The 26,216-nt window shown below is 40.1% G+C and overlaps 1 protein-coding gene across 1 annotated transcript; it reads right to left on the bottom strand.

Annotated features, from left to right (window-relative positions):
• Positions 1-156: 156 nt before the first annotated feature.
• On the bottom strand, positions 157-22,546 carry eif2b4 (eukaryotic translation initiation factor 2B, subunit 4 delta). Its single transcript, XM_062033725.1, is given in 16 exon segments — positions 157-201; positions 203-223; positions 225-281; positions 283-374; positions 4,689-4,869; positions 4,953-5,130; positions 5,188-5,315; positions 5,911-6,013; positions 6,115-6,191; positions 6,291-6,405; positions 6,499-6,590; positions 11,803-11,885; positions 14,451-14,645; positions 21,694-21,853; positions 21,939-21,976; positions 22,420-22,546. Coding segments are annotated over 16 exon segments (1,572 nt in total). The 5' UTR covers positions 22,442-22,546; the 3' UTR covers positions 157-171.
• Between the last annotated feature and the right edge of the window lie 3,670 nt (positions 22,547-26,216).

The following is a 26,216-nucleotide window of genomic DNA, read 5'->3' as shown; positions in this document are numbered from 1 at the left end:
AAGCTCTATTTATTTTTTAAGAATATACATTTTTTGTATATTAGTAATCAATCACAAGTAGGGTAAAAAAATCTGCCAATGATGCTATAATAAAAACACGTATGAACTCGGCCTTAAAAGTCCCATTCTTTTGTAGATGTGTATTTATTATTGCATGATAAAAGCCGCAGTTTACTGGTCAACGTTTTTAACGCGCAGCACAGACAGGAACCGACGTACAGGGGGATCATGCCCAGCTCTGTGATGACCACGTCCACGAAATCGGGCGGCGTCACGTCGTAAGACCAGGTTGAGCAGGCCGAGCGAGGGTACTGTCTGCCAGTGCTCCAGTTGGGTCTTCCCCTTCCGGGTCACAATGAGGTCATCAGGGTCATCTGAGAAGAGTTACATTAAATGTCAAAGGATTATGTAGTAGCGATTAATCAAATGTTTTCCATAGTTAACTCATAAATAATCACTATTAGTCTTTAATAACCGTATTGAAAATGTACACCCAACAGTGGACTGGACAATTTGTTTGATTTATGCAAATTGAAATATGCTTTTTCTAACAGCTCAATACAAAATGGAACAAAAAGATGCAAGACATTTTCTACCTGTTGTCAAATCCAGTCCTTTAGTGCTCTGTCTTTCTCCCATTATGAAATAATACAAAACCCCAAAACCAGTGAAATTGGTACGTTGTGTAATTCATAAATAAAAACAGAATACAGAATGATTATGTTCAATGAATAGACTGCAAAGACAAGATATTTAATGTTCGAAGCGAGAAATATATATATTTTTTGCAAACAATTATTAACTTAGGATTTAATGGCAGCAACACATTGCAAAAAAGTTCTGGGTGTTGTTGATAAATGGCTTTCGCTTTGCATAGTAGAGTTTTAACTTGCACTTACAGATGTAGCAACAAACTGTAGTTACTGACAGTGGTTTTCTGAAGTGTTCCTGAGCCCATATGGTGATATCCTTTACACACTGATGTTGGTTTTTGATGCAGTACCGCCTGAGGGATCGAAGGTCCGTAATATCATAGCTTACGTGCAGTGATTTATCCAGATTCTACGAACTTTTGGATGATATTACGGACCGTAGATGGTGAAATCCCTAAATTCCTTCCAATAGCTCGTTGAGAAATGTTGTTCTTAAACTGTTGGACAATTTGCTCACGCATTTGTTCACAAATTTGGTGACCCTCGCCCATCCTTGTTGTGAATAACTGAGCATTTCATGGAAGCTGCTTTTATACCCAATCATGGCACCCACCTGTTCCCAATTAGCCTGTTCACCTGTGGGATGTTCCAAATAAGTGTTTGATGATCAACTTTCTCAGTCTTTTTTGCCACTTGTGCCAGCTTTTTTGAAACATGTTGCAAGCATCAAATTCCAAATGAGCTAATTTTTGCCAAAAATAAAGTTTTCCAGTTTTGAACGTTAAGTATCTTGTATTTGCAGTCTATTCAACTGAATATAAGTTGAAAAGGATTTGCAAATCATTGTATTCGGTTTTTATTTACGTTTTACACAACGTGCCAACTTCACTGGTTTTGGGTTTTGTACATTTAAAAGTTTTCCCACTAATTTTCACCCTTGCATCTTCACTTGTTGTCAGTCTGGGCTCTGACATACAGTATCTTAAACATGCAAACATTTGTTGTGTATGGGGGCGTACCAAGTCGACCGGGGGGCAGAATAAAGAGACGTGTGGGAAAAGAACAAAGTATCTACCGGTGAGGTCGTGTTTTGCCCTTATCGGGGAAGACATAAAAGCAAGCCCAAATAACAACACGTTGAAAAACAAGCATATAAACAGTACACACGCACACACGGTCAAAAGTTTACATACACTTGTAAAGAACATAAAGTCATGGCTGTCTTGAGTTTCCAATCATTTCTACAACTCTTATTTTTTTGTGATAGAGTGATTGGAGCACATTCTTGTTGGTCACAAAAAACATTCATGAAGTTTGGTTCTTTTATGAATTTATTATGGTTCTACTGAAATGTGACCAAATCTGCTCGGTCAAAAGTATACATACAGCAATGTTAATATTTGGTTACATGTCCCTTGGCAAGTTTCACTGCAATAAGGCGCTTTTGGTCAGCCATCCACAAGCTTCTGGCAAGCTTACGGTTGAATTTTTGACCACTCCTCTGACAAAATTGGTGCAGTTCAGCTAAATGTGTTTAAGTCAGGACTTTGGGAAGGCCATTCTAAAACCTTAAATCTAGCCTGATTTAGCATTCTTTACCACTTTTGATGTGTGTTTGGGGTCATTGTCCTGTTGGAACACCCAACTGCGCCCAAGACCCAACCTCGGGCTGATGGTTTAGGTTCAGGGTTCATACACCTTTTCCATGGCTAAATTCAAGCACTTAAGGACTTTCAAGATCAATTTTCCAGGTTTTTCCAGTACCCTTCAAAAGGCGAAAACAGTGTGAATCAATCCATAGCCTTGTTGTTTGAGGTCACCAATGCTGTCTGTAGGAAAAATACGGAAAATCTGCTAAAACCTAAGCCTAACATTGAATCAGCAGTTAGCATCAATTGAATGGGACATACAAAAAGCAGTGTTTCTGTAGACTATTCAATGTCATTAATGTTCGCAAACGTGTACCCATTTGTCTTGTTTTTCAAATGTATTAGTCTTTTCTTACTTACAGCACTCAATGACATTGAACAGCACGGATTGATTCACACCGTATTTGTGCTTGTAAACGGCATAACGTGATATAAATACACGCACCCTCAAAATGTAAATTTCCCTCATTTATTAACAAAACCGTTCCACATTAATATAAGGATAATAAATAAAAGGAAAATATTTTGTTTGTTTCACAACACCTCAGTCACCTTTCATTAAGCACATCATGACTGCGGCTATGATAACAAATTAACAAAAAGACAAAAGTTAACTTTTTTTGCTTTCACTGTGGTAGCCAGACAAGTAGACAATGAAAATAATAGAGCAAGAAATGCATACAACCATGTTGTGTAAAAACTACAAAATCATTCATATGAAATCAGCTCTAAGTTGTGAAAAAGGTTACAAATTATACATTACATGACCTTCACAGTACAAACAAGTCCACAAACGGACTAATAATTTCCATCCAATGTTCATTAAAACGACAACCTCCCGGGATGATGGACCGATGCACCACTGTCCTCATGGGGGCGACACAGAGCTGTATATACGGCTCTGACATGGATGTAAGGGCTCGTGCAAAGCCAACAGATCAAGCTTGTAGCTTTCATTTTTAAGGAAAATTATTTTATTTTTTCCCATTTTATAATTTGCCTATTGAGTCAGACTGCCGAGAAATAAGATGAACATTTCCAAGCATTTACAAGCACTTCACCCAAAATTCAAGCATTTCTCTAACCTTGAAAACATAACATTAAAATCCAAGCATTTTCAAGGTTTTTAAGCACCCGTACGAACCCTGTAGATTGTCCTGAAGAATTTGGAGGTAATCCTCCTTTTTCATTGTTCCATTTACTCTCTGTAAAGCACCAGTTCTATTGGCAGCAAAACAGGCCCACAGCATAATACTACCACCACCATGCTTGACGGTGGTGTTCCTGGGATTAAAGGCCTCACCTTTTCTCCTCTCAGCATCCATCCATCCATCAATCTTCTTCCGATAATTAGGAGGTCGGGTCGCGGGGGCAGCAGCCGATTGCTGGGCATTGTGACCAAACAGCTACATTTTTGTTTCATCTGACCATAGAACTTTCCTCCAGAAGGTCTTATCTTTGTCCATGTGATGTCAGATGAAACAAAATACCCAGTAATATGTTTGGAGGAGAAAATGTGAGGCCTTTAATCCCAGGAACACCATGTCAAGCATGGTGGTGGTAGTATTATGCTCTGGGCCTGTTTTGCTGCCAATGGAACTGGTGCTTTACAGAGTAAATGAGACAATGAAAAAGGAGCATTACCTCCAAATTCTTTAGGACAACCTAAAATCATCAGCCCGGAGGTTGGGTCTTGGGCGCAGTTGGGTGTTCCAACAGGACAATGACCCCAAACACACATCAAAAGTGGTAAAGGAGTGGTAAAGGAATGGCTAAATCAGGCTAGAATTAAGGTTTTAGAATGGCCTTCCCAAAGTCCTGACTTAAACGTGTGGACAATGCTGAAGAAACAAGTCCATGTCAGAAAACTAACAAATTTAGCTGAACTGCACCAATTTTGTCAAGAGGAGTGGTCAAAAATTCAACCAGAAGCTTGTGGATGGCTACCAAAAGCGCCTTATTGCAGTGAAACTTGCCAAGGGACATGTAACCAAATATTAACATTGCTGTATGTATACTTTTGACCCAGCAGATTTGGTCACATTTTCAGTAGACCCATAATAAATTCATAAAAGAACCAATCACTCTATCACAAAAAATAAGAGTTGTAGAAATTATTGGAAACTCAAGACAGCCATGACATTATGTTCTTTACAAGTGTCTGTAAACTTTTGAACACAACTGTGTGTGCGTGTGTGTGCGTGTACACACACACACACACACACACACACACACACACACACACACACACACACACACACACACACACACACACACACACACACACACACACACACACACACACACACACACACACACACACACACACACAGAGAGCTAATTATTTAACAACAGCAAAACAACAAAGAGTGGTTCTTTTCCTTACCGAGTTCATTGGACACGAAGGAGTCAGTCTGCACCCGATCACAGAACTTGTATGTCTCGCAGCACACCAGCACAGGCACATTGAAAGCTTTGGCCACCAGAGCTATTTGGGATGTCCCCACGCGGGACATCATGTAGCCGTTGGCGAGCAGCGCGTGAGCTCCGAGAAACACCTTCGACACCTATCAGACGTGACGGCAAACTTTCCTCCACTTGAACGCACCGGGATTTAAACCGAAACTGAGTGTTTGAGTATGGCGCTCACCTCGGGGAGAATATAGGAGACGACAGAGATGAGGACGTAGGTGCATCTGATACCCTTCTTGACCAGGCGCCGAAGAGCCTCTCTGCCTTCCAGCCGAGGCCTGCTGTCCACCACGATCACACGGAACTTCCTGCCCATGTCAAAGGCCTCGCACAGAATGTGGTTGACCAGCGACGAGCTAATCAGGAAGCAGGTGTTGGGAGTGGGGCAGCCATGACCTGATGTAACATCTTACCATCCATAGACGAGGATGACATCGCCGTCGCTGATCTTTTCGATGGCGATCTCTGCGATGGCTTTGGCAGCAAGGACTATCTTTTCGTTAATGTAGCTGTCGATACAGCCCAGCAGTTTGCTCTTCGCCTGAGGGGAGGGCGAGAAGGAGGTTACATTTTGTAAATACACAGCATTTTATATAAAACAGCATTTTAAAATTAGATAAATATACGTTATATCTTGAAATATGGGATCCTTTGTATACATTTAGCTATTAAATAAATCAAAAGTGGGATTTTTTGCTTCCTTGTGGTAAATAATGGCTAAAGTGTGATTGTCAAGCTTATGAGATGCTATGCAAGTGTAAGCCACTATGGCTGTTGTTTTTTAATTAAAAGGCTGTGAAGGTGATTGAAATGATGGATAATAATGATTATACATATTTCTATTATTGTAATTTGTTGTTGTTTAATGTTTTAATCACTATTATCGATACTGTTGTTAAAATAATGAATTTTAGTTTTTTAATTTGTTTCTTAGTATTGTATTTGTATGTCTTCTTAATTGTTCTGTAAATGTCTATCCTAACTATTGCAAAGCTGGGGTTGGTTTGGAGTTGTTCTATTTTTTATTTATTCTACTGATTACCATTATATGTGATTTTTGTAAATACAATAATTGGTTGATTACATAAAACAGTCCTATTGGATTTATTAGGAATGTCAAAAAATGCAACAATGACCTCTTCTTCCTTGCAATGACTGGGAATGTTGGAGATCTCTTTCTTGATGTATTTGATTGCATTACCCATGCTGGCCGACAGAGGGCGACATTGATTCAAAAAGCTGCAGCGAGGGGGGGAATAAAATGTAAATATATACACAATTTTAAGAAAAATCTTCACTTAAAAATTGCACTTTAAAACTGAATGAGAATTTTTTTCTACCTGATGTAAGGTTTCAATTTGTTGACCAAGTCTCTAGACAGCTCCTCATGAGGTGGAGTGGTGTAGTCCCTTATCACCTGGAAACATATTTTTGAATATTGTTGCACATTTTCCAGGTTGGAAGATAAGGAATTAGACACAAACATTGTTTTTGAGCAACAAAAGAACACCTGTACCTGTTTAAATGCATGTAGCAAGGCCACAGAGCGAGCGTTGGATCCTGCGACGATGCCCTGTGAATACTGTAGCCCCAGTCGAACAATAGCTGGATGTATGACCGAGGAGGGAATGCTAGCAAGGCAGCGTGAAAATGAATTTCCTTGTCTTATCGTGCACAATAAATGTAAATGTACTGTGAAATCATGCTTTTTAAAGCCCGTTTACCCGACTTGCTGCGTTAGAGGGGCTTTGCGACTGTACTGGTGAAGGTGTGAGAAGAGGCTGACCTTGTAGCCGTAGTCTAACCGCAGTGGGATCTAAAAATAATTACAAAAAAAGAAGAAATAAACCAAATGGATCGATTGTTGCACATAGAGGGGACAAAAAATCCAAACACAGCAAAGTGAATGCATGCATAAAAACAGCTTAGCACAGGGATGTCAAACTGGTTTTCATTGAGGGCCACATGGCAGTATGGCTGCCATCAGAGTGCCGCTTGTAACAGCGAATAATGTATGAATTTGGCTCTGGATTTCATTATTAATTATATAAATTGTTTTAAGTATACTGTCGATTTTACAGTAACAACTTTACATTTACAAAATGTTACTGTAAAATAGTGTTTATTTTTTACAACATTTTACGGTAAATAGAAAAACATTACCACTGGTTTTTTTTTTGGGGGGGGGGGGGGATTACGGAAAAAGCTGGCAGCTTAGTTGCCAGAATTTTTGTGTTAAATTTACATTTACAATAGAAAAACTGTAAAAGTTCTTTTTTTATTCTGGCAATTTAGCTGCCAGTTTTTGTACCGTAAAAACAAATGTACCGTCTTGCCATTTACAGTAATACACCGTTAAAAACATTTACCGTAGATTTTACAGTCAAAAACTGGCAGCTCAGTCAACAGAATTTTAACACAAAAACAGTATTTTTTTTCAATTTACAGTAATATGCTGTAAAGAACAACGTACAATGTATTGTCTTTTTTTATGAATTTGATTGGTAGTTTTCTGTAAAATCATAAGTCAAGCAGATATTTAAGTATTTATTTTTGTTTAGACAACATTTTTTTGGAAAGTATGATAATATACTGTAATATTTGTTGCAATATTGGATACTATTAAAGTTTAAATGGCATGCAATTTCAAGCACAACATATTTTTTCTGTCAAAATGAAAAAATATCAACTACATTTATTGAAAAAATATTAAGTACTTTATTGACACATCATTTCCAGGTGTTTGCGGGCCAGATAAAATGATGTTGCGGGCCAGATGTGGCCCCCTGGCCTTGAGTTTGACACCTCTGGCTCAGCACAAGAAACATGTGAACTTTTCCTTCTAAAAACCTGCACTACAAACATGTTGTTAAGCATTGCTTTTGTACCTTTTCAGTAGCAACATGCTGTGGTGTCTGAAAGAAATGGTCGTTATGATCACGTGCTGCTAAAACTCAGGTAGTCAGTGAGGCTCATACAGAACAGATGAGGGGGAAAAAGCAATTTGACTAAAAGTGAACTGATAGCGGAGTTACTTTAGAACCAAAACATTTTAATTGGTGAAGTCAAACAACGTCTTTTTTCCCCAATATGACAATAAACACTTTTGCATTAATCACAATAAATAACATGCTTACATCAACTGAACTAACTTAAAAAAAGAATAAATAACATGCTTACATCAACTGAACTAACTTAAAAAAAGACACCAATATTTTGACACAAAAACATTTTTTTTAGAATGTTAGAGCAGTGGTTCTCAAACCTTTTTTTAATCAGGTACCACCTCAGAAGACACTTGACCCTCCAAGTACCACCATCGTGACCAACATTAAAATACAGTAGCGTAGTAGGCCTAAGCATTCATTAAAAATAAGGCAAAAGTTTTATTTAACAAGTTTATTTAATATTTTTGGCCACTGTAACATTGCACAGAGTTTGAACAGTAAGACTGTGTTGGAATATAGGAAAATAAAACACTGTACTTTAATCAAATGATTCTTTGAGGTATCATTTGATGTAGCCCGTGTACCAATAGCGTTACATGTACTACAGTTGAGAATGACTGTCATTTTTCAAATGTTTTACTTGAACGCATGTCATTCATTAGTTCAAAACTTCTAAAAGTTTTATTTTAACAAGTTTATCCAAACTAGCACATCAGTCGGAGTCTCCACACTCATCTTTGCACTGGCGAATGCCTTGACCTGATCACTGACCGTAAAGTTACCCGCTACGCCTTTCAGGTAACCATCCGCAGTTAAGGTGAAGGAGCATGTGTGCGAATAACCTGAGTTTATACATGATTATTAGGGATGCCCCGATCCAATATTGATATCTGTCCGATACCATCAAAAAAACAAGTATCGGATGATTTCGACATCCATCTAAAATGTCAGATAAAAGCGCTCCAATAAAAGCAGTCCTGCACTGCCAACCTTTGCACAAGCCAGTTAACATCTAAATGTCCTATAAAACAAACACAAGTTTGGTCTTTTAGTGTACAAAACCCAAAACCAGTGAAGTTGGCACTTAGACATAGACTTCCTTTTTATTGTCTTTCAAATTTGAACTTTACAGTACAGATAAGAACGAAATTATGTTGCATTAGCTCATGGTAGTGCAGGATAAAAAAGCAATAAGGTGCAGATATAAATAAATAAATAGGTTACTGTACAGATAAATATATTGCACTTTTTCATATGCATCCACGTTCATGGATGTATGTTATATTGTCTTTTTATTCTAGCGAGTTAATCCATTTTGGGGGGAATTAAGGGGATAGTTATGATGCGTTCAAGAGTCTTACGGCCTGAGGGAAGAAGCTGTTACAGAACCTGGAGGTTCTGTTTCGGAGGCTGCGGAACATCTTCCTAGAGTCCAGCAGTGAAAACAGTCCTTGGTGGGGGTGGGAGGAGTCTTTGCAGATTTTCTGAGCCCTGGTCAGGCAGCGGCTGTTTGCGATCTCCTGGATAGGAGGAAGAGGAGTCCTGATAATCTTTTCCACCGTCCTCACCACTCTCTGGAGAGACTTCCAGTCTGAGGCATTGCAGGCTCCAGTCCAGACAGAGATGCTGTTGGTCAGTAGGCTCTCTATAGTGCCTCTGTAGAATGTGGTGAGAATGGGGGGAGGGAGCTGTGCTCTTTTCATCCGACGCAAAAAGTGCATGCACTGCTGAGCTCTTTTTCCAAGAGCTCCGGTGTGTAGGGACCAGGTTATATTGTCAGTGATCTGCACCCCCAGGAAGTTGGTGCTGCTTACGATCTCTCATACTGTGCCGTTAATGAAGAGTGGAGCGTGGCTGGACTGGTGCTTCCTGAAGTCAACGATGATCTCCTTGGTCTTGTCGACGTTCAGGACCAGGTTGTTGGTTCTGCACCAGTCAACCAGATGTTTCACCTCTTCCCTGTAGTCCATGTCATTGTTGTCACGGATGAGGCCCACTACTGTTGTGTCGTCCGCATAATTCACAATGTGGTTAGTAGTGGACCTGGCGCAGCAGTCATGGGTCATCAACGTGAACAGCAGCGGACTCAGGACGTAGCCCTGGGGGGAGCCGGTGCTCAAGGAGATGGCACTGGAGGTGTTGTTGCCCACTCTCACAGACTGGGGTCTGTCTGTGAGGAAGTCAAGCAGCCAGTTGCATAGGGGGGTACTGAATCCAAGGGAGGCCAGTTTGCTCACCAAATGCTGCGGGATGATGGCGTTGAATGCTGAGCTGAAGTCCAGAAACAACATCCGCACGTGTGTGTCCTTTCCTTCCAGATGTTCTAAGCTCAGGTGGAGTGCAGAGGAGATGAATACAATGATTTGCTAATCCTTTTCAACCTATATTTAATTGAATAAATTGCAAAGACAAGATACTTAACGTTCGAACTTGAAAACTCAATTTTTATTGCAAATATTAGCTAATTTAAAATTTGATGTGTGCGACATGTTTCAAAAAAGCTAGCACAAGTGGCAAAAAAGACTGAGAAAGTTGGGGAATGCTCATCAAACACTTATTTGGAACATCCCACATGTGAACAGGCTAATTGGGAACAGGTGGGTGCCATGATTGGCTATAAAAGATGCTTGCATTAATGCTCAGGCATTCACAAACAAGGATGGGACGAGGGTCACCACTTTGTGAACAAATGCGTGAGCAAATCGTCGAACAGTTTAAGAACATTTCTCAACAAGCTATTGCAAGGAATTTAGAGATTTCCCCATCTATGGTCCATAATATTATCAAAAGGTTCAGAGAATCTGGAGAAATCACTGCACGTAAGCGGCTTAGACCGTGACCTTCGATCCCTCAGGCGGCATCAAAAACCGACATCAATGGTATTGGATATCATTACATGGGCTCAGGAACACTTCAGAAAACCACTGTCGGTAACTACAGTTGGTTGCTACATCTGTAAGTGCAAGTTAAAACTCTACAACTCAACAACACCCAGAAACGCCGCCGGCTTTGCTGGGCCCGAGCTCATCCAACATGGACTGATGCAAAGTGGAAAAGTGTTCTGTGGTCTGACGAGTTCACATTTCCCAAATTGTTTTTGGAAACTGCGGACGTCGTGTCCTCCGGAACAAAGAACCATCCGGATTGTTACAAGCGCAAAGTTCAAAAGCCAGCATCTGTGATGGTACGGGGGTGTATTAGTTCCCAAGAAATGGGTAACTAACACATCTGTGAAGGCACCATTAATGCTGAAAGGTACATACAGGTTTTGGAGTAACATACAGTATGTTGCCATTCAAGCAACGTTATCATGGACGCCCCTGCTTATTTCAGCAAGACAATGCCAAGCCACGTGTTACAACAGAGTGCAGGTACTAGACTGGCCTGCCTGTAGTCCAGACCTGTCTCCCATTGAAAATGTGTGGCGCATTATGAAGCCTGCCGGACTGTTGAACAACTAGCTGTACATCAAGCAAGAATGGGAAAGAATTCCACCTGAAAAGCTTAAAAAATTGGTCTCCTCAGTTTCCAAATGTTCACTGAGTGTTGTTAAAAGGAAAGGCCATGTAACACAGTGGTAAAAATGCCCCTGTGCCAGCTTTTTGCAACGTGTTGCTGCCATTAAATTTTTAAGTTAATAATTATTTGCAAAAAAAAAACTATGTTTCTCAGTTCGAACATTAAATGTCTTTCTTTGCAGTCTATTCAATTGAATATAGGTTGAAAAGGATTTGTGAACCATTGTATTCTGTTTTTATTTACGAATTACACAACGTGCCAACTTCACTGGTTTTGGGTTTTGTACATTTTTACCAAATCATTATTTAGGTATATCTACTTTGTGACATTTGTGTTTGGTGGGGTTATACAAGATGTTTATAATGTAAACAGGGTGCCTTGGCTCAATAAAAGTTGGGCAACACAGTATTAGGGAAGGGCTTTTAGAATTAGTTTTCCACTATCAACCCACATTGCTTATTTGGAGAACGGCGTTTATAACAGCAAATGACACTCCTTGAAGACATTGAATCTGTGTTTGTATTGCAATTTATACTTTATTAATGTGACACAGTAGCTAACCTGTTGTCGTTCCAGCTTCTTGGCAAGTTTCCTTAAAACATCTGGGTCGTCTACTTGGACATGTTCAGGAATCCTCTTCACCACTGGAACAAAACAGAACAAATTGGTGCAAGTAAGCAATGTGTAATTTCACGCTTCAGGCAGACATCTTGAACCAGACGTTAATATGGAAATTTTGTTGTAGCAAAATTATTTGCAAAAATGCATTTTAATCTGTGTATGTGTAATCAGATGTGTGTGTGTTTCAAGATGTCTGTCAGTTTTATGATTTGTCTTTCTGTAAAAAAAATATCTGCCTGTCCGTAAGTATGATTTGTCTGTGTGAAAACAATCTGTGTGTCCTTATTTCAATCGAAGTGTGTAGAAAATAAATAAATAAAAAAAATAAAAAAGTGGGCATATTTAGGTGTGTGTAAAGCAGGACCTCTCTATTGTCTTTTTAAACACGACTTTGGCGACACTTCTGCCGTATACAACTTGTCTTTACAGCGATTTGAACGCTTTAAAAGGAAAGGCAAGGGGGAGTTAGAAACAAATCCTTTTCAGTTCGATGTCCGACTTTGTGGTTGTGTCATCACATTTGTTGTCTCATGTTTTGGACACTCTAGTGAAGAGAGGGGCGGAGCTTTCAATTGATCACCACCTCGTGTTAAGTCGGCTCCAATGGTGGGGGAGGATGCCGGACAGACGTGGCAGGCCCAAACCCACAGTGAGGGTCTGCTTAGAAGGTCTGGCAGAGTCTCTTGTCAGAAAGCGTTTCTGTTCCCACCTCCGGGAGAACTTTGAACATGTTACGAGGGAAGCAATGGATATTGAGTTTGAGTATACCATGTTGTCAAGGCAGCAGATGGGAGCTGTGGCCGCAAAGTGGTCGATGCCTGCCGTGGCCGTAATCCTAGAACACGCTGGTGGACACAAAGGGTGAGGGATGCCACCAAGCTAGGAGTCCTATCAGGTTATTTTGGCTCATGGGACTCTGGAGGCAGCGGACAGATAAAACAGATCAAGTGGTGTGCGGTTTTGGCGGGGGCACAGTCAAAATTCGGACATGGGAGGAGTTCAGGGAAGCCATGGAGAATGATATCCGGACGGCTTCGAAGCGATTCTGAACCACCATCCGCCGCCTAACAAGGGGAAAGCAGTGCACTGTCAACACAATGTATAGTGGGGACGTTGTACTGCTGACGTTGACTGGATATGTTGTGGATCGGTGAAAGGAATACTTCAAAGAATACCTCAATCCCACCTACACGTCTTCCAATAAGGAAGCAGTGCCTGGGGACTCCACGGTGAGCTCTCCTATTTGTGGGGCTGAGGTAGCTAAAAAGTTTTTCGGTGGAAGGACGCTGGGGGTGGATGAGATCCTTAAGAGTTCCTTAAGGCTCTGGATGCTGTGATGCTGTCATGGTTGACAAGACTCTGCAGCATTGCGTGGACATCAGGGGCAGTGCCTCTGGATTGGCAGGCTGGGGTGGTGGTTCCTCTATTTAAAAAGAATAACCGGAGGGTGTGTTCCAACTATCGTGGGATCACACTCCTCAAGCCTATTCAGTTGTACTGGAGAGGAGGGTTTGCCGGATAGTTGAACCTCGGATTCAGGAGGACCAGTGTGGTTCTCGTCCTGGTCATGGAACTGTGGAACAACTCAATACTCTCAGCAGGATCCTTGAGGGTGTATGCCCAACCAGTCTACATGTGATTTGTGGACTTAGTGAAGGCATTCGACCGTGTCCCTCTGGAAGTCCTGTGGAGACTGTTCAGAGAGTATGGAGTATCGGACAGCCTGATTGTGGCGGTCCGCTCCCTGTATGATCAGGGTCAGAGCTTGGTCCGCATTGCCGGCAGTAAATTGGACCCGTTTTCAGTGAGGGTTGGACTCCACCAGGGCTGCTGTCACCGATTCTGTTTACAACTTTTATGGACAGAATTTCAAAATGCAGTCAGGTCGTTGAGGGGATCCGGTTTGGTGGCTGAAGGATTAGGTCTCTGCTTTTTGCGGCTGATGTGGTCCTGCTGGCTTCGTCTGACCAGGATCTTCAGCTTACGCTGGATCGGTTTGCAGCGGAGTGTGAAGCGACTGGGATGAAAATCAGCACTTCCAAGTCAGAGTCTATGGTTCTCGCCCGGAAAAGGGTTGAGTGCCATCTCCGGGTTGGAGAGGAGATCCTGTACCAAGTGGAGGAGTTCAAGTACCTTGGGGTCTGTTCACGAGTGAAGGAAGAGTAGAGCATGAGATTGACATGCAAATCGGTGCAGAGTCTGCAGTGATGCGACCCTGTATCGGTCTGTCGTGGTGAAGAAGGAGCAAAGCTCTCAAACTTACCGGTCGATCTAAGTGCCTATCCTTACCTAGGGTCATGAGCTTTGGGTTATGACCGAAAGGACAAGATCAAAGGTGCAAGCGGCCGAAATTAGTTTCCTCCGTCGGGTGGCGGGGCTCTCGGAGATAGGTGAGAAACTCTGTCATCTGGTCAGAATGCCCCCCGAATGCCTCCCTGGGGAGAGGGAAGTCTGGGCTTCTTTGCTTAAGCTGCTGCCCTCACAACCCCATTTCGGATAAACGGAAGAAGATAGATGGATGGATGGACAAACAGATTGAGATACAGGTTTGCAAATAATTTTGCTACAATAATACTTTCATAAGTTACCTAGCTGCAGCTCGCTCGGAGGCACTTTGGGTTTGGAAGGCGCAACAGCCTGCTGGCCCATGTCTCCCTTCTTGCCCTGTTTGGAGGTCCTCTCTGCATCTTGTCTGGCTCTCCTCTCAGCTTTCAGCTCTGCTTTGGTCCTGGCAGGCTTATCTGCTGGCCCGGGAGTTTCAGAGGCAGGCACTGTGGAAGGAGCTGACACAAACGATGAGGATGAAGCAAAACAATGCAATACAATGCAAAATGCATTCAGGTTGCACCAAACAATTATTTCTTAAAACAATTAATCCATTGATAATTTTTTCGATTCATTTTGTGTGTATCTCACCGTTTTTAGGTCAAACTTACAAATTAATTACCCAAAAATACACCAACAACTTTCTTGCATCTTGATCGGTCGAGGGTCCAAAAGTAAAATTACTTACGTCTTACTTTCTTTGACATCCTGGAGATTCTGAAGGGCTGGACCATTAATCGAAAAATAAAAGATACCAGTACTCAACTGTATTAATTTTTAGTGGTTCCGTGTGTGTTCAAATGTGTTAATAAATGTTAATTGTTTAGTAATAAAATAGCTTAATTTATTTCACATTGATCTGATAACTGTGCCGTCCAGTTGTTGTATATTGTTTCTTACACTTCTGTGTCTGATTTGCAAGTACAGTACACTATTACATAGCAGCGTTTGCATGCAGTTGCAACTCCAAGACGTTAGATGGCATTAGTGTATAGGCTACTGCATAGTTGTGTATAAAGAAAGGATGGCCAACTTAGTTTCAGGCATCTCCTCAATGATTGGTCAAAAGGCAGGCACGTGACAACAGGGCACTATGATTACTACCAACTTTAAGCTGATGCCATGTGTTTGCGGTGCTTCCTTGTTAGTTTTTCGACGTGTAAAAAATGCCCTGTTGCACAGCGTGGGCTGCTCCACCCGCAAGAATTGTGGAAAGCTTCTACAACGTTTTCCACACAACCCGGAAAGAAGACCAGTATTGGAATTGAAGGTCCGGAAACAACACTGGAGAGCCACCGATTACGGCGTCTTGTGCCAAGTAAACACCTGACAGGACTGCGTTTTGTTCAGGAGAGACCACACAGAAGCTAACACAAATAATAAGATAAGAAATATGTACATTTAAGAGATGGTTTTACAAAAACAGACACTTTAAGTCTCAGTAAAACCAAAATAATGCAATTTGGTAGTAGCAGGAGAGAAAGTCAAACTTAAATGCAAATAGACGGGCATTGAAAGAGCAAAATAAACCAAATTTTGTGTGTTATAATTGATGAGAAAGTGAACTGAAAATCTCATAAAAAAATACACCAAATAAAGTGGCAAGAAATATGTCAAAAAATAATTATGGAAAATATGTTCTGGACCAAAAATCCCTCCATATTCTCTGTTATTGTGCAGAAATATAGGCAGATAAGTAAAAAAGTACACTTATTCCCTTCCCTTGTTACAAAAAAGAAAGATCAGTTGGAATAATACTGTACATAATTAGTTATACAGTGATTAAAAATACATTGGAGGCAGCCACCACAGTTGACATACTTCACACAAAAGTCATAATTTCTCTGTGATTGTTAGTCCAAAGCTAAAGTAGATTTTGACAAAATGAGGGTAATACGTGTTTTTTTTGGTCGTTCTGTGTATTTTTTCACGCTTATTGCGCTGTCGTGTGTGTGTTAGAATGCGTTCTGGTTACGAAACAGCACGAGTGCGTCAAATACAGCCACAAAATTCTACTTTCACGAAATAAAGGCATGTTTTATTGTATATTTATGAGCTGGAGTATGTTTATAACTATATATAGACATAATTTTGGTTTATTTCTTCAGAAACACTGTCATCGATAATTTCAACTGCACAAATCGAGCACAAAATAATGAGACTATTTTAGTTTCATTTGAGACTATTTTTGTTTAATTTGGAGAAAATCGGGGGGTCAGCTTCACGATGAGGTCAATTTCAGAAATTGTAAACAATATCTCGAAAACAAAAGCATCCCAATCAATAAATTAACTGCACAAACAAATGAGATTACTTTGGTTCAACTTGGACAAATGGGGGCTTGGGGGTCTGGCTGAACTTTGATTGACCTACAGAATAATCTTTAATACCTCAGAAGTGGAGTGCCCTGGACAGGACTGGGAAAAACTTTTAGTAAAGTAACTATAATATATTAATAAAATTAATAGTCCATCGTAGATACATAGAAAATATTACCGTAATTTTCTGACCATAGGTAGCACCGGATTATAAAGCGCACTGCCGATGAGCGGGCCTATTCAGGTCTATTATGATTCAAAAGGCGCACTGGATTATAAAGCGCATTTAAGGGGTTGTATTAGGATTTTTTTCTAAATATAAAACACTACCTTGTGGTCTACATAACATGTAATGGTGGTTCTTTGGTCAAAATGTTGCATAGATTATGTTTTACAGATCATCTTCAAGTAGCTTTCTGACAGTCGCTTCAGGATGCGTCGTTTTGTGGGCGGTCCTATTTACGTGGCTCACCTTCGACAGCGTCTTCTCCCCGTCATTTTTGTTGTAGCGGTGTAGCGTGCAAGGACGGGAGCGGAAGAAGTGTCAAAAGACGAAGCTAACTGTTTTAATGACATTCAGACTTTACTTCAATCAATAACGAAGCAGCATCTCCTCATCCGTGGCTCAATAATGCAACATGAAAAAACGTCCGACCGATATCCTCTAATAACTAAAGTTCCGTGGTTGAATTATGTAAACTCACTACAGTTTTTAGCGCTTAGATAGCTAGTCTACTGACACATATAAGAAAAACCTTGCACTACTTTATATTAGAAATGGCAACACCGGAAGGTGAATGTCCCATAACAAGAACAGTGTTTCCCCCAGAATATTTGTTAGTTAAGGTGGTGTCTCTCCAGGGGGAAAGGGCCGTTGCCCGGGACAGGCGGACGGACGGGGAAGGGGCTGGGTGGGTGTAAGGAACAGTGTAATTTGGCCTGTCGCCAGCATCACGTCTCCATCTTCTCATCGCTGCCTGGGGGGGCAATAGACTACAGAATGTGGTGAAGTAGGCCGGCTTCGTCGCGTGAAGAAGCCTACAATTTTTGGTTGTGTTTTCCGCTCCGTATGCTGAATGGCAATATACGATATATATCTCGATATTTTTTCTGTAAAGTAAAAACAAAACACAAAACAATCCTAGTTACCTGAGATACTAAGTATGTCATTATTTTGACTTACCGGTAGTAAATATTGACTTACTAAGACAAAATAATGACTAAGTCAAATAAATGACTTACTGTAAATAAGCGTTTGCAATAAGCGTTTGAAAAAAAAGAGTTAAAAGTGGGGGCACATGCTGACATATGCTGAACTCATCATGCTTAATTTATTACAGCATTTGGGAAGCCTGTAGTTGATTTTTGTTATGTAAATGTTATATTTTTATCAACATGTGATAGCAGGGACCCTGCCATTCAAAACTAGGCTGCTACATTACTAATGATTAATGTAACTATAGCTGAAAAAATAGTACAATAGCAATAGGAGAGACTATTCATCCCTGAACACCATGGAGTTCATGTACGCTTTATGATGCAGTTACATTATTATATCAACTATCAGAGACAGAAACTCTTCATTTAACATAATGTCCTTTTTTGCTGCTTCAACACAGAAAAAGGTAAAGTGAAATAACTTAGTTTTTAACTGTAGGTCAATAAAGCTTGTCTTTCTTTCAGACAGACAGGGCTTTGCTGTCCGTAACACACACACGCACACACCGCAAAATGAGCTAACGTTACGCTAAAAGCTAATTAGCCTTCAACTCAAGGACTGCGAGCGAGCTGAGCTGCAGCTTATATTTCTAGAACGTCAACGGGCTCATAGTGATGTTACTAGTAGTTGACTGGGAGGTGTTTATTATAGTTTGGGGAGAGTCCGCTGCATTATGCTCACCTGCTAAACACCTTTCTGCTAACCCGTACCGTCTCTCCTCTCTGCCTGCCTCTGCCGTGAGCACTGACTCCATGCGCTCTGAATACTCACTGCTGATTGGCTGTTACATGCGCGCTGAATACGCACTGCTGATTGTCTGTTACCGCTCTGCGTGTAACCAATCAGATGGTTGTGTGGGTGGGACAATGCTGGGTGCTGCCGAGACGTCCTGACAGAGGCAGAGGCAGTACGAAGCGTAGCAGCTTGTTAAGACTTTAGTTTAGCACCAAATGATATAAATACATTTAATAAAGTCAATCAACAAATAAGGCAACAAGAGAAATATCCTACACTTCTCTTTTGTAAAGTAAATCTGAATAGCCGATATGGGCATCTACATCAACTATATGATTTGCTAGAGAAGCTGGACAGTACAAAAAATACAAAATAAAATAAAAATAATAAAATAAAACATTTTATTTTTATTTTTTTAAGACTTTAGTTTAGGCGGTGGCTCTTTGTTGTTAAGGCGGCCGCCTTAACAACAAAGCGCTGCGGGAAACCCTGAAGAAGATAGAGAAAAAGAAGATGCTTATCGACTACGGTGTCGTCACGGACTACAATGGCGGACGCGTGCGCATTTTCGGGACTTATGCAGATCCCAAATACAGATCAGCAGGTACCAGAAAGTAAGAGGTTTTGCATAATATTGAGAAACAAAACGCCAGATAATGTCTGCTAATAGGTGCTAATAGGACGCTGGCGGGCCGTTGTTTGGGGACCACTGATCTAAACTTTACCGCTGCCGGGTATTTTTTTCTATGCTTTTATTGTCATATTTTCAGAATGTGATTGTTCTGTTTTTGGCCAAAGTAAGACAAAGAAAACTATCTGAAGTTGCTTTATTTTTTAGTTTTAATGCCATGATTTTAATAGTCTGGCCTGCGTGTGCGCAGATTTATTCCTCCATACGGTTCCTGAGCTAAAATTAGTTGGACACCCCTGATGTACAGTATTACAGTATATGTAACTGCAACAGCAAAAAGAGGGGAGCATAAAATAGAGAGTAGATCCAGCAGATAATAGACATTATAAACAAAGAGAGGTAGCTCATTTTTTTTTTTTTTAAACTTGAGACTTCCCGCGGGCTGTAGTTTGGGGACCCCAGTTCTATACTCTCATTGGAACATTTAAAGTTTTGGTGTCGTTTACTGGCGTATCTCTCATGTGTGACTGCCATCTATTGGTCACACTTATCATTACACCATGTACCAAATAAAATAGCTTTGAGGTTGGTAAGCACAACCAGAATTATGACGTGTGCATTAGGCGCACCGGGTTTTAAGGCGCACTATCGATTTTTGAGAAAATGAAAGGATTTTAAGTGCGCTTTATAATCAGAAAAAGACGGTACATAAAATGATTATTTAAAAAATATATAAATATGAGCTGACTACTTAAAAGTAAAACTATGTCAGCTAGTGACACATACTAGCAAGTTAAATAATAAAAGTAGGCATTGTACCATTTTTTCAACATTCAGCTATAAACATAAACCGTTATTTTGTAGAAAAATCAATAAGCATCTCTCTTTTTTTTCCAGGAAGAATATGAGATTTATCTGACTAATTACAGCAGACCTGGGCATTCTGCGGCCCGCGGGCCACATCCGGCCCTTTGTGTGTCCCTGTCCGGCCCGCATGAGGCCAATCATAAATTACAAAATACACTTTAAAAAGTATCTATGTCGAGTGTGCAATACAACGGTGCTGCTTTTGTTTTGAAAAGCGTTATTTGTATTACTTCCGTATGGACGTATGCGCATGTGTGAGTGAATGTGAACAGCGGCAATCACAAATTACAAAATAAAGTTTAAAAAACATCTATGTCGTGCGTGCAATACAACTGTGCTGCTTTTATTTTGAAAAGAGTTATTTATGGGCGTATGTCCGGGTGTAACCTGTGAGTGAAGGTGCACAGCGACAAGTGATGAGACGCTAAAAAGAGAAAAGTTGATGACGAATGGGCGTGTTTCCAACAAGACATGGACACAGAAATTGAAGGTAAAGCTGTGTGCTTAATTTGTGGTATGTTTAATGAATATAATTTGAATCGCCACTAGACGACGAAGCACGAGGAAAAATACCGGAATCTGTCTGATGAAGCGCGTGCAAGGGAGGTTGATGAGTTGATGGTAAAACTGCAAACCCAACAAGGACTTTTTGCCAAATTTCACACCCCCAGAGATGCAGCCGTCAGGACAAGTTTCGTCATTTCTCACAAAATCGCCAGAAAAAGTAAGGCGTTTTCTGACGGAGAGTTTATTAAGGAGTGCTTTTGGACTCTGTTGCGCTGATAATACCCGGAGACTTTGACTGTTTTTCGCTGGCTTTGGATGAGAGCTGTAATGTACGTGACACCGCCCAGCTGCTCATCAATAAAAACAATATAAAATAAATATGATTAAAAACGATTTTTAACAACAAATGGTTGTCCAAATCTGATAGGGAAAAATGTTGGACTTTTAAAGAGGATGCAGGATAAACTTTAAATTAACGCTGTGCAGAAATTGACATTTTTGCATTGTGTTATACATCAGGAAGTGTTGTGTAAGACAGTGTTAAAAATAAAACCATCAAAAGCAATCTGCTTTTGTATAAAGTTAAGTTAGGTTAAATGAAATTATTATTCATTATTATTATTATTATTATTTATCTTACAGTATATCAAAAATAATATTGAGCAAAATTTTATTAAAATATTGTCGGTGTGGCCCTCCAGCAGTGCTCGGGTTGCTTATGCGGCCCCCGGTAAAAATGAATTGCCCACCCCTGAATTACAGTGTCTCCGCTGTGGAGAACAATTCTTAGACAGGGAGAAGGTGTCCAGCCTGCCAGTTAGATGCTGTTTTGTCACGATTTGCTCGAGTATTGATTTAATGTTTACAGTTAATAATAGCAGCTTTTACAAAGTGGTGCTAACATGTCACACAGTGTTAGTTACCTGCTGGTGGAGTTTCACTTACTTGCTTGGACACGCTCGAAATTCGACATTCATTCAAAGTTTTTGCATTCTGTGTACACATTATGTTTCTGGTAGTATTTCCTCTCTTTGATGAAATATCCATTTTAAAGTATTGCAAGTTGCCCTGTTGTCATCCTTTCTCGTGAATAACTCTCAAGCTTTTGTGCCGCTTCCGTGCCGTGAATAGTGACGTCGATAAGGGAATCGTTAACAAAACTGGCAAAGGATTTCCAGGAATTTAAACTCCAATTCCTACACCTGACCCTAAAACATATCTTCCCATACCTTGCTGTGTCGGGAGTGGTAAATGTGAAGCGGTAGCAGCAGGCGTGGTGTCGTTTTCTTGCGACGCAGCATCATCTTTTTTTTCTTTGTTTTTCTTCTGGTGTTTTTTCTCTTTCCTCAGTCGTTGCTTCTCCTCTTTGGTCAGCTCTTTGCCTTCGGTCTGTGCTTGGCAAAGGGCAACAATGTTAAATAATTTTAAAATTATTACACCTACTTATAGAAATACAAATATACAAACTACTTGCCTTTGCACGGGTTATGTCAACCTTCTTCTCAGGTCCTTCTGCAAAAGTTTGTCCAACACATAAGCTAAACTTATACATGGAATTGACAAGTTTATTTATTTTTAGCACAGTCAATCTAAACCTGCCTAAAACATTGCTAAGACACGATGCGAACTGTGCTTCTCTATTTAGCCACCTCAGAAAACTGCTCTGCCCCTCAACACGACGGCAACACAGCCGTTATTGGCTAGTTTGTGAGTAAAAAGACAAAACAAGGAGATGATGCAACAACATTTCAAGCTCAGTGGGACTACTTAGAATCATTAGCTTCCGTGCTAGCGTTAGCATCAGGTTATCATCGTTCGCTAGCAGTCAAAACTATAAATAATTTAAACTAATTTTTGAATGACAGTGTATGTTGTTGTGTCGCTCAACACAACGCAGACATAACACATACTAAGTGTGATTAAACACAGCAGTTTAAACACTCTGTGAAACTCACCTGCCACACCACTGTCAGCCATTTTTACGACGCCGCTTTACGTTTCCCTCGGCCGCAAAAAGTGTTTACACAAATACCGCCATCTAGGGGATAGGCGGTAGAATTGCTTTTTAATTTTACAATGGCCCGCGGTAAACTTGATTGATTGATTGAGACTTTTATTAGTAGGTTGCACAGTCAGGGGCGCCGCTAGGGATTTTGGGCCCCATGAAAAGAATCTTTACAGGGCCCCCAACACAGCGGCAACATTTTTCGATGCTATTTTACATACAATTATGCATTTTAATGGTATTTTTGACAATCATTACCATATTTTTGAAAGAAGAACAGCATCACAGTTGACATGTACAGTAGGGGAAGAACTGAGCACCCTGAATACAATGGAATTCATTTTGAGTCATTTATTTGCTGCACCACTGATTCTTAAATTGGAAATAAACTCTTCCATGAAAAAATAGCAATTATGCAGTGGAGAGAAAAAAATCTCAGCAAAAACAAAAACGCCATCAGAATACAAAATGGCCATAAATGATTTCTCATAATTTAAGTAGAACTTAATATATGAAAGAATGGTAAATAACGTTGCAGACTGAGTCAAGTTTCCTTTTGCAACCTTTCAATCACTGGTCCTTGCTCAACTTTTCTCACCAAAAGCCCAACGCCGAGCCTTCTCACGTGCAAAATCACTTATCAGGTCTTTGAAGTCTAGCTTTCTAGCCAACTGACTCTCAATTGACAGCATGGCAAGACTGCAAAGTCTTTCCTGAGACATTGTTTACATGTTGGTGACTAAGTCACCAACATGTAAACTTCTCTGATTGGACTGAGAGCAGTCACCCCAGTCTGCTGCACACACCACAGATGTTCTCCTCTGTTGTTACTGCACGTGTTCTATTTCATTTTTTAAAAGGGTTTATGCTTTTTAAACCATTAAAATTGTTCTAAATGACTTTTATTTAATTCATTTTAATTAATGAATTACCTTCATCTTTGTATTTTTTTGAGACTGTAGTAAAATGTATTATATTATTATTATTATTTTTAATTTTTTTTCAACACACACAGCTGCTCACCTCCTTCCTCATGTGGGGGCACTGGGGCTGATTCAGGCGCAGGGGAAGTTGGGGGCTGACTCTGAATTGACTCTGTTCAGAATGAGGCATCATTTTGACAGAGGGGAGATCAACTATTATTGAATAAGAACAGCTTGATAAATGTTTGACTGGATTGATTATTTAACTAATATAGCAGTAAAATGTAAAAATCCAGAGTTTTCTTGAGCTAACATGGTGAGAAAAGTGAGCTAGCTTATTACCACAGACAGGGACAAAGTTAATATGCATAACTTTCCACCACAACTAACAAACCCACCTTTTTTTTGGAAATATTGGGTGACATATTGTCGACCCTTCAACTCCTTCTCCTCTCTTATTTTCTTTTCCTTTCTTTTTTGGCTGCCTGATTTTTGAGGCATACTGCTGTCTCCTCCGCTTTGCCCGCTGTGGCGCTGTCACGCCAAATTTCTTCCCTCTACAAAAAACCTTCCCTCCCCCATTTACTTCCGTGGTCATGTTTCCTCTTACGTCATTGACAGCGATCGATAGCACTTCGGCTTTGACTGCCGGTCGCTGGAAGGATACTTCGTCTTTGACAGCTGCTGGAATCTGAAGAAATCGATTATTGTTTTTTTTTGTACAGGCGCGAAACAGGACAGTCGCGTGCAGGTTAAGGACCCCCGGCAACTTTGTGATTTTATTGGACGCAGCCCCGGAAGTAAATGAGGGAGGGAAGGTTTTTGTAGAGGGAAGAAATTTGGCGTGACAGCGCTGTCTGTGACAAATCGCAGGTGCTCTACCTGCAGCTGATCCAGTCGGACTGAACCATTTTACGTAAATAGAGGGGGGGAAGGGAGGGCCCTGCAGGTGTTGATGCTTCCAAAACAAATAGGTATTGTTACCAGGACATGGAAAATAAAACATGTGTGATTATATGTTAGTTAATAACTTAGTGTCATTATTTTTTCTGTATTATAATTTCATCATCATTAGGGGCCTCTCTGGGCCCCCCTCCATCATGGGCCCCTAGAATCCGTCTCCTTTACCCCCCCCCCCCCCCCCCCCCTTTTCGGCGCCCCTGTGCACAGTGAAGTACATATTCCGTACAATTGACCACAAATGGTAACACCCGAATAAGTTTTTCAGCTTGTTTAAGTCGGGGTCCACTTAAATTGATTCATGATACAGATATATACTATCATATATACTATCATCATAATACAGTCATCACACAAGGTAATCACATTGAATTATTTACATTATTTACAATCAGGGGTGTGGAGGGGGGGGGGGGCGGGGTGGGGGGGGTAGGATATGGACAGCAAGTAGTGGACATAGAGAGAGAGAGAGAGAGAGAGAGAGAGAGAGAGAGAGAGAGAGAGAGAGAGATCAGAAGGCATAAGAAAAAGTATCTGCATTTGATTGTTTACATTTGATTATTAGCATTTGATTATTAGCAATCCGGCGAGGGTGTTAGTTAAGGGTTGTGTAGCTGCCTGGAGGTGAACTTTTATTGCGGTTTTGAAGGAGGATAGAGATGCCCTTTCTTTTATACCTGTTGGGAGCGCATTCCACATTGATGTGGCATAGAAAGAGAATGAGTTAAGACCTTTGTTAGTTCGGAATCTGGGTTTAACGTGGTTAGTGGAGCTCCCCCTGGTGTTGTGGTTATGGCGGTCATTTACGTTAAGGAAGTAGTTTGACATGTACTTCGGTATCAGGGAGGTGTAGTGGATTTTATAGACTAGGCTCAGTGCAAGTTGTTTAACCCTGTCCTCCACCTTGAGCCAGCCCACTTTGGAGAAGTGGGTAGGAGTGAGGTGGGATCTGGGGTGGAGGTCTAGAAGTAAACTGACTAGCTTGTTCAACTCTAGAAAAACTTTTTTTTTTTTTTTAATTAAAAAGTTAATTGCACTGTGTAATATTTTTGGGGAAGAAATATTGTGTTCGCCAAAAAAAACAAAATTTTCTCAGACAAAAACGGCATAAAACGAATTTAAGATTTAAGCGTTGGAAAAAATTTAAAAAATACAAAATTTACTGACCTTATTTTTATCACTTTTAAGAATTTTTGTGGGATTTTTTTATGTCATCATTCCAAAAAATAATAGTGAATCAATGGTGATATGAATTACTGACCAATTTAAGGCTCCAATTAATTCATATAAAAAATATCCCACTTTGTAATATTTTGGGAGGAAATATTTCATATTTTGTTTGCCATAAAAAACAATTTTTTCTTAAACAAAAACGGCATACAACGATCTTAAGATTTAAGCGTTGAAAAAAAAAAAACCCACACATTTAATTACCTTATTTTTATCACTTTTAGGATTTTTTTTTTTACTTTTTAAGAATTTTTGTGGGATTTTTTTAATGTCATCATTCAAAAAAATAATAATGAATTAAAATCAATGGTGATATAAATTACTGACCAATTTAAGGCTCAAATTACTTCATATCAAATATTCCACTTTATAATATTTTTGGGGGAGAAATATTACATAATTTGTGTTTGCCAAAAAAAAACAAATTTTTCTGAGACAAAAACGGCATAAAACAAATTTAAGATTTAAGCATTGAAAAAAATAAAAATAAAACATTTACTGACCTTATTTTTATCACTTTTAACAATTTTTGTGGGATTTTTTTTATGTCATCATTCAAAAAAATAATAGTGAATCAATGGTGATATGAATTACTGACCAATTTAAGGCTCCAATTAATTCATATACAAAAATC

This window comes from Entelurus aequoreus, linkage group LG23 (assembly GCF_033978785.1).
Source record: "Entelurus aequoreus isolate RoL-2023_Sb linkage group LG23, RoL_Eaeq_v1.1, whole genome shotgun sequence".
NCBI classification, from domain to species: Eukaryota; Metazoa; Chordata; class Actinopteri; order Syngnathiformes; family Syngnathidae; genus Entelurus; species Entelurus aequoreus.
The sequence above is the reverse complement of the archived record's forward strand: the minus strand, read 5'-3'. Positions and strand labels throughout refer to the sequence as shown.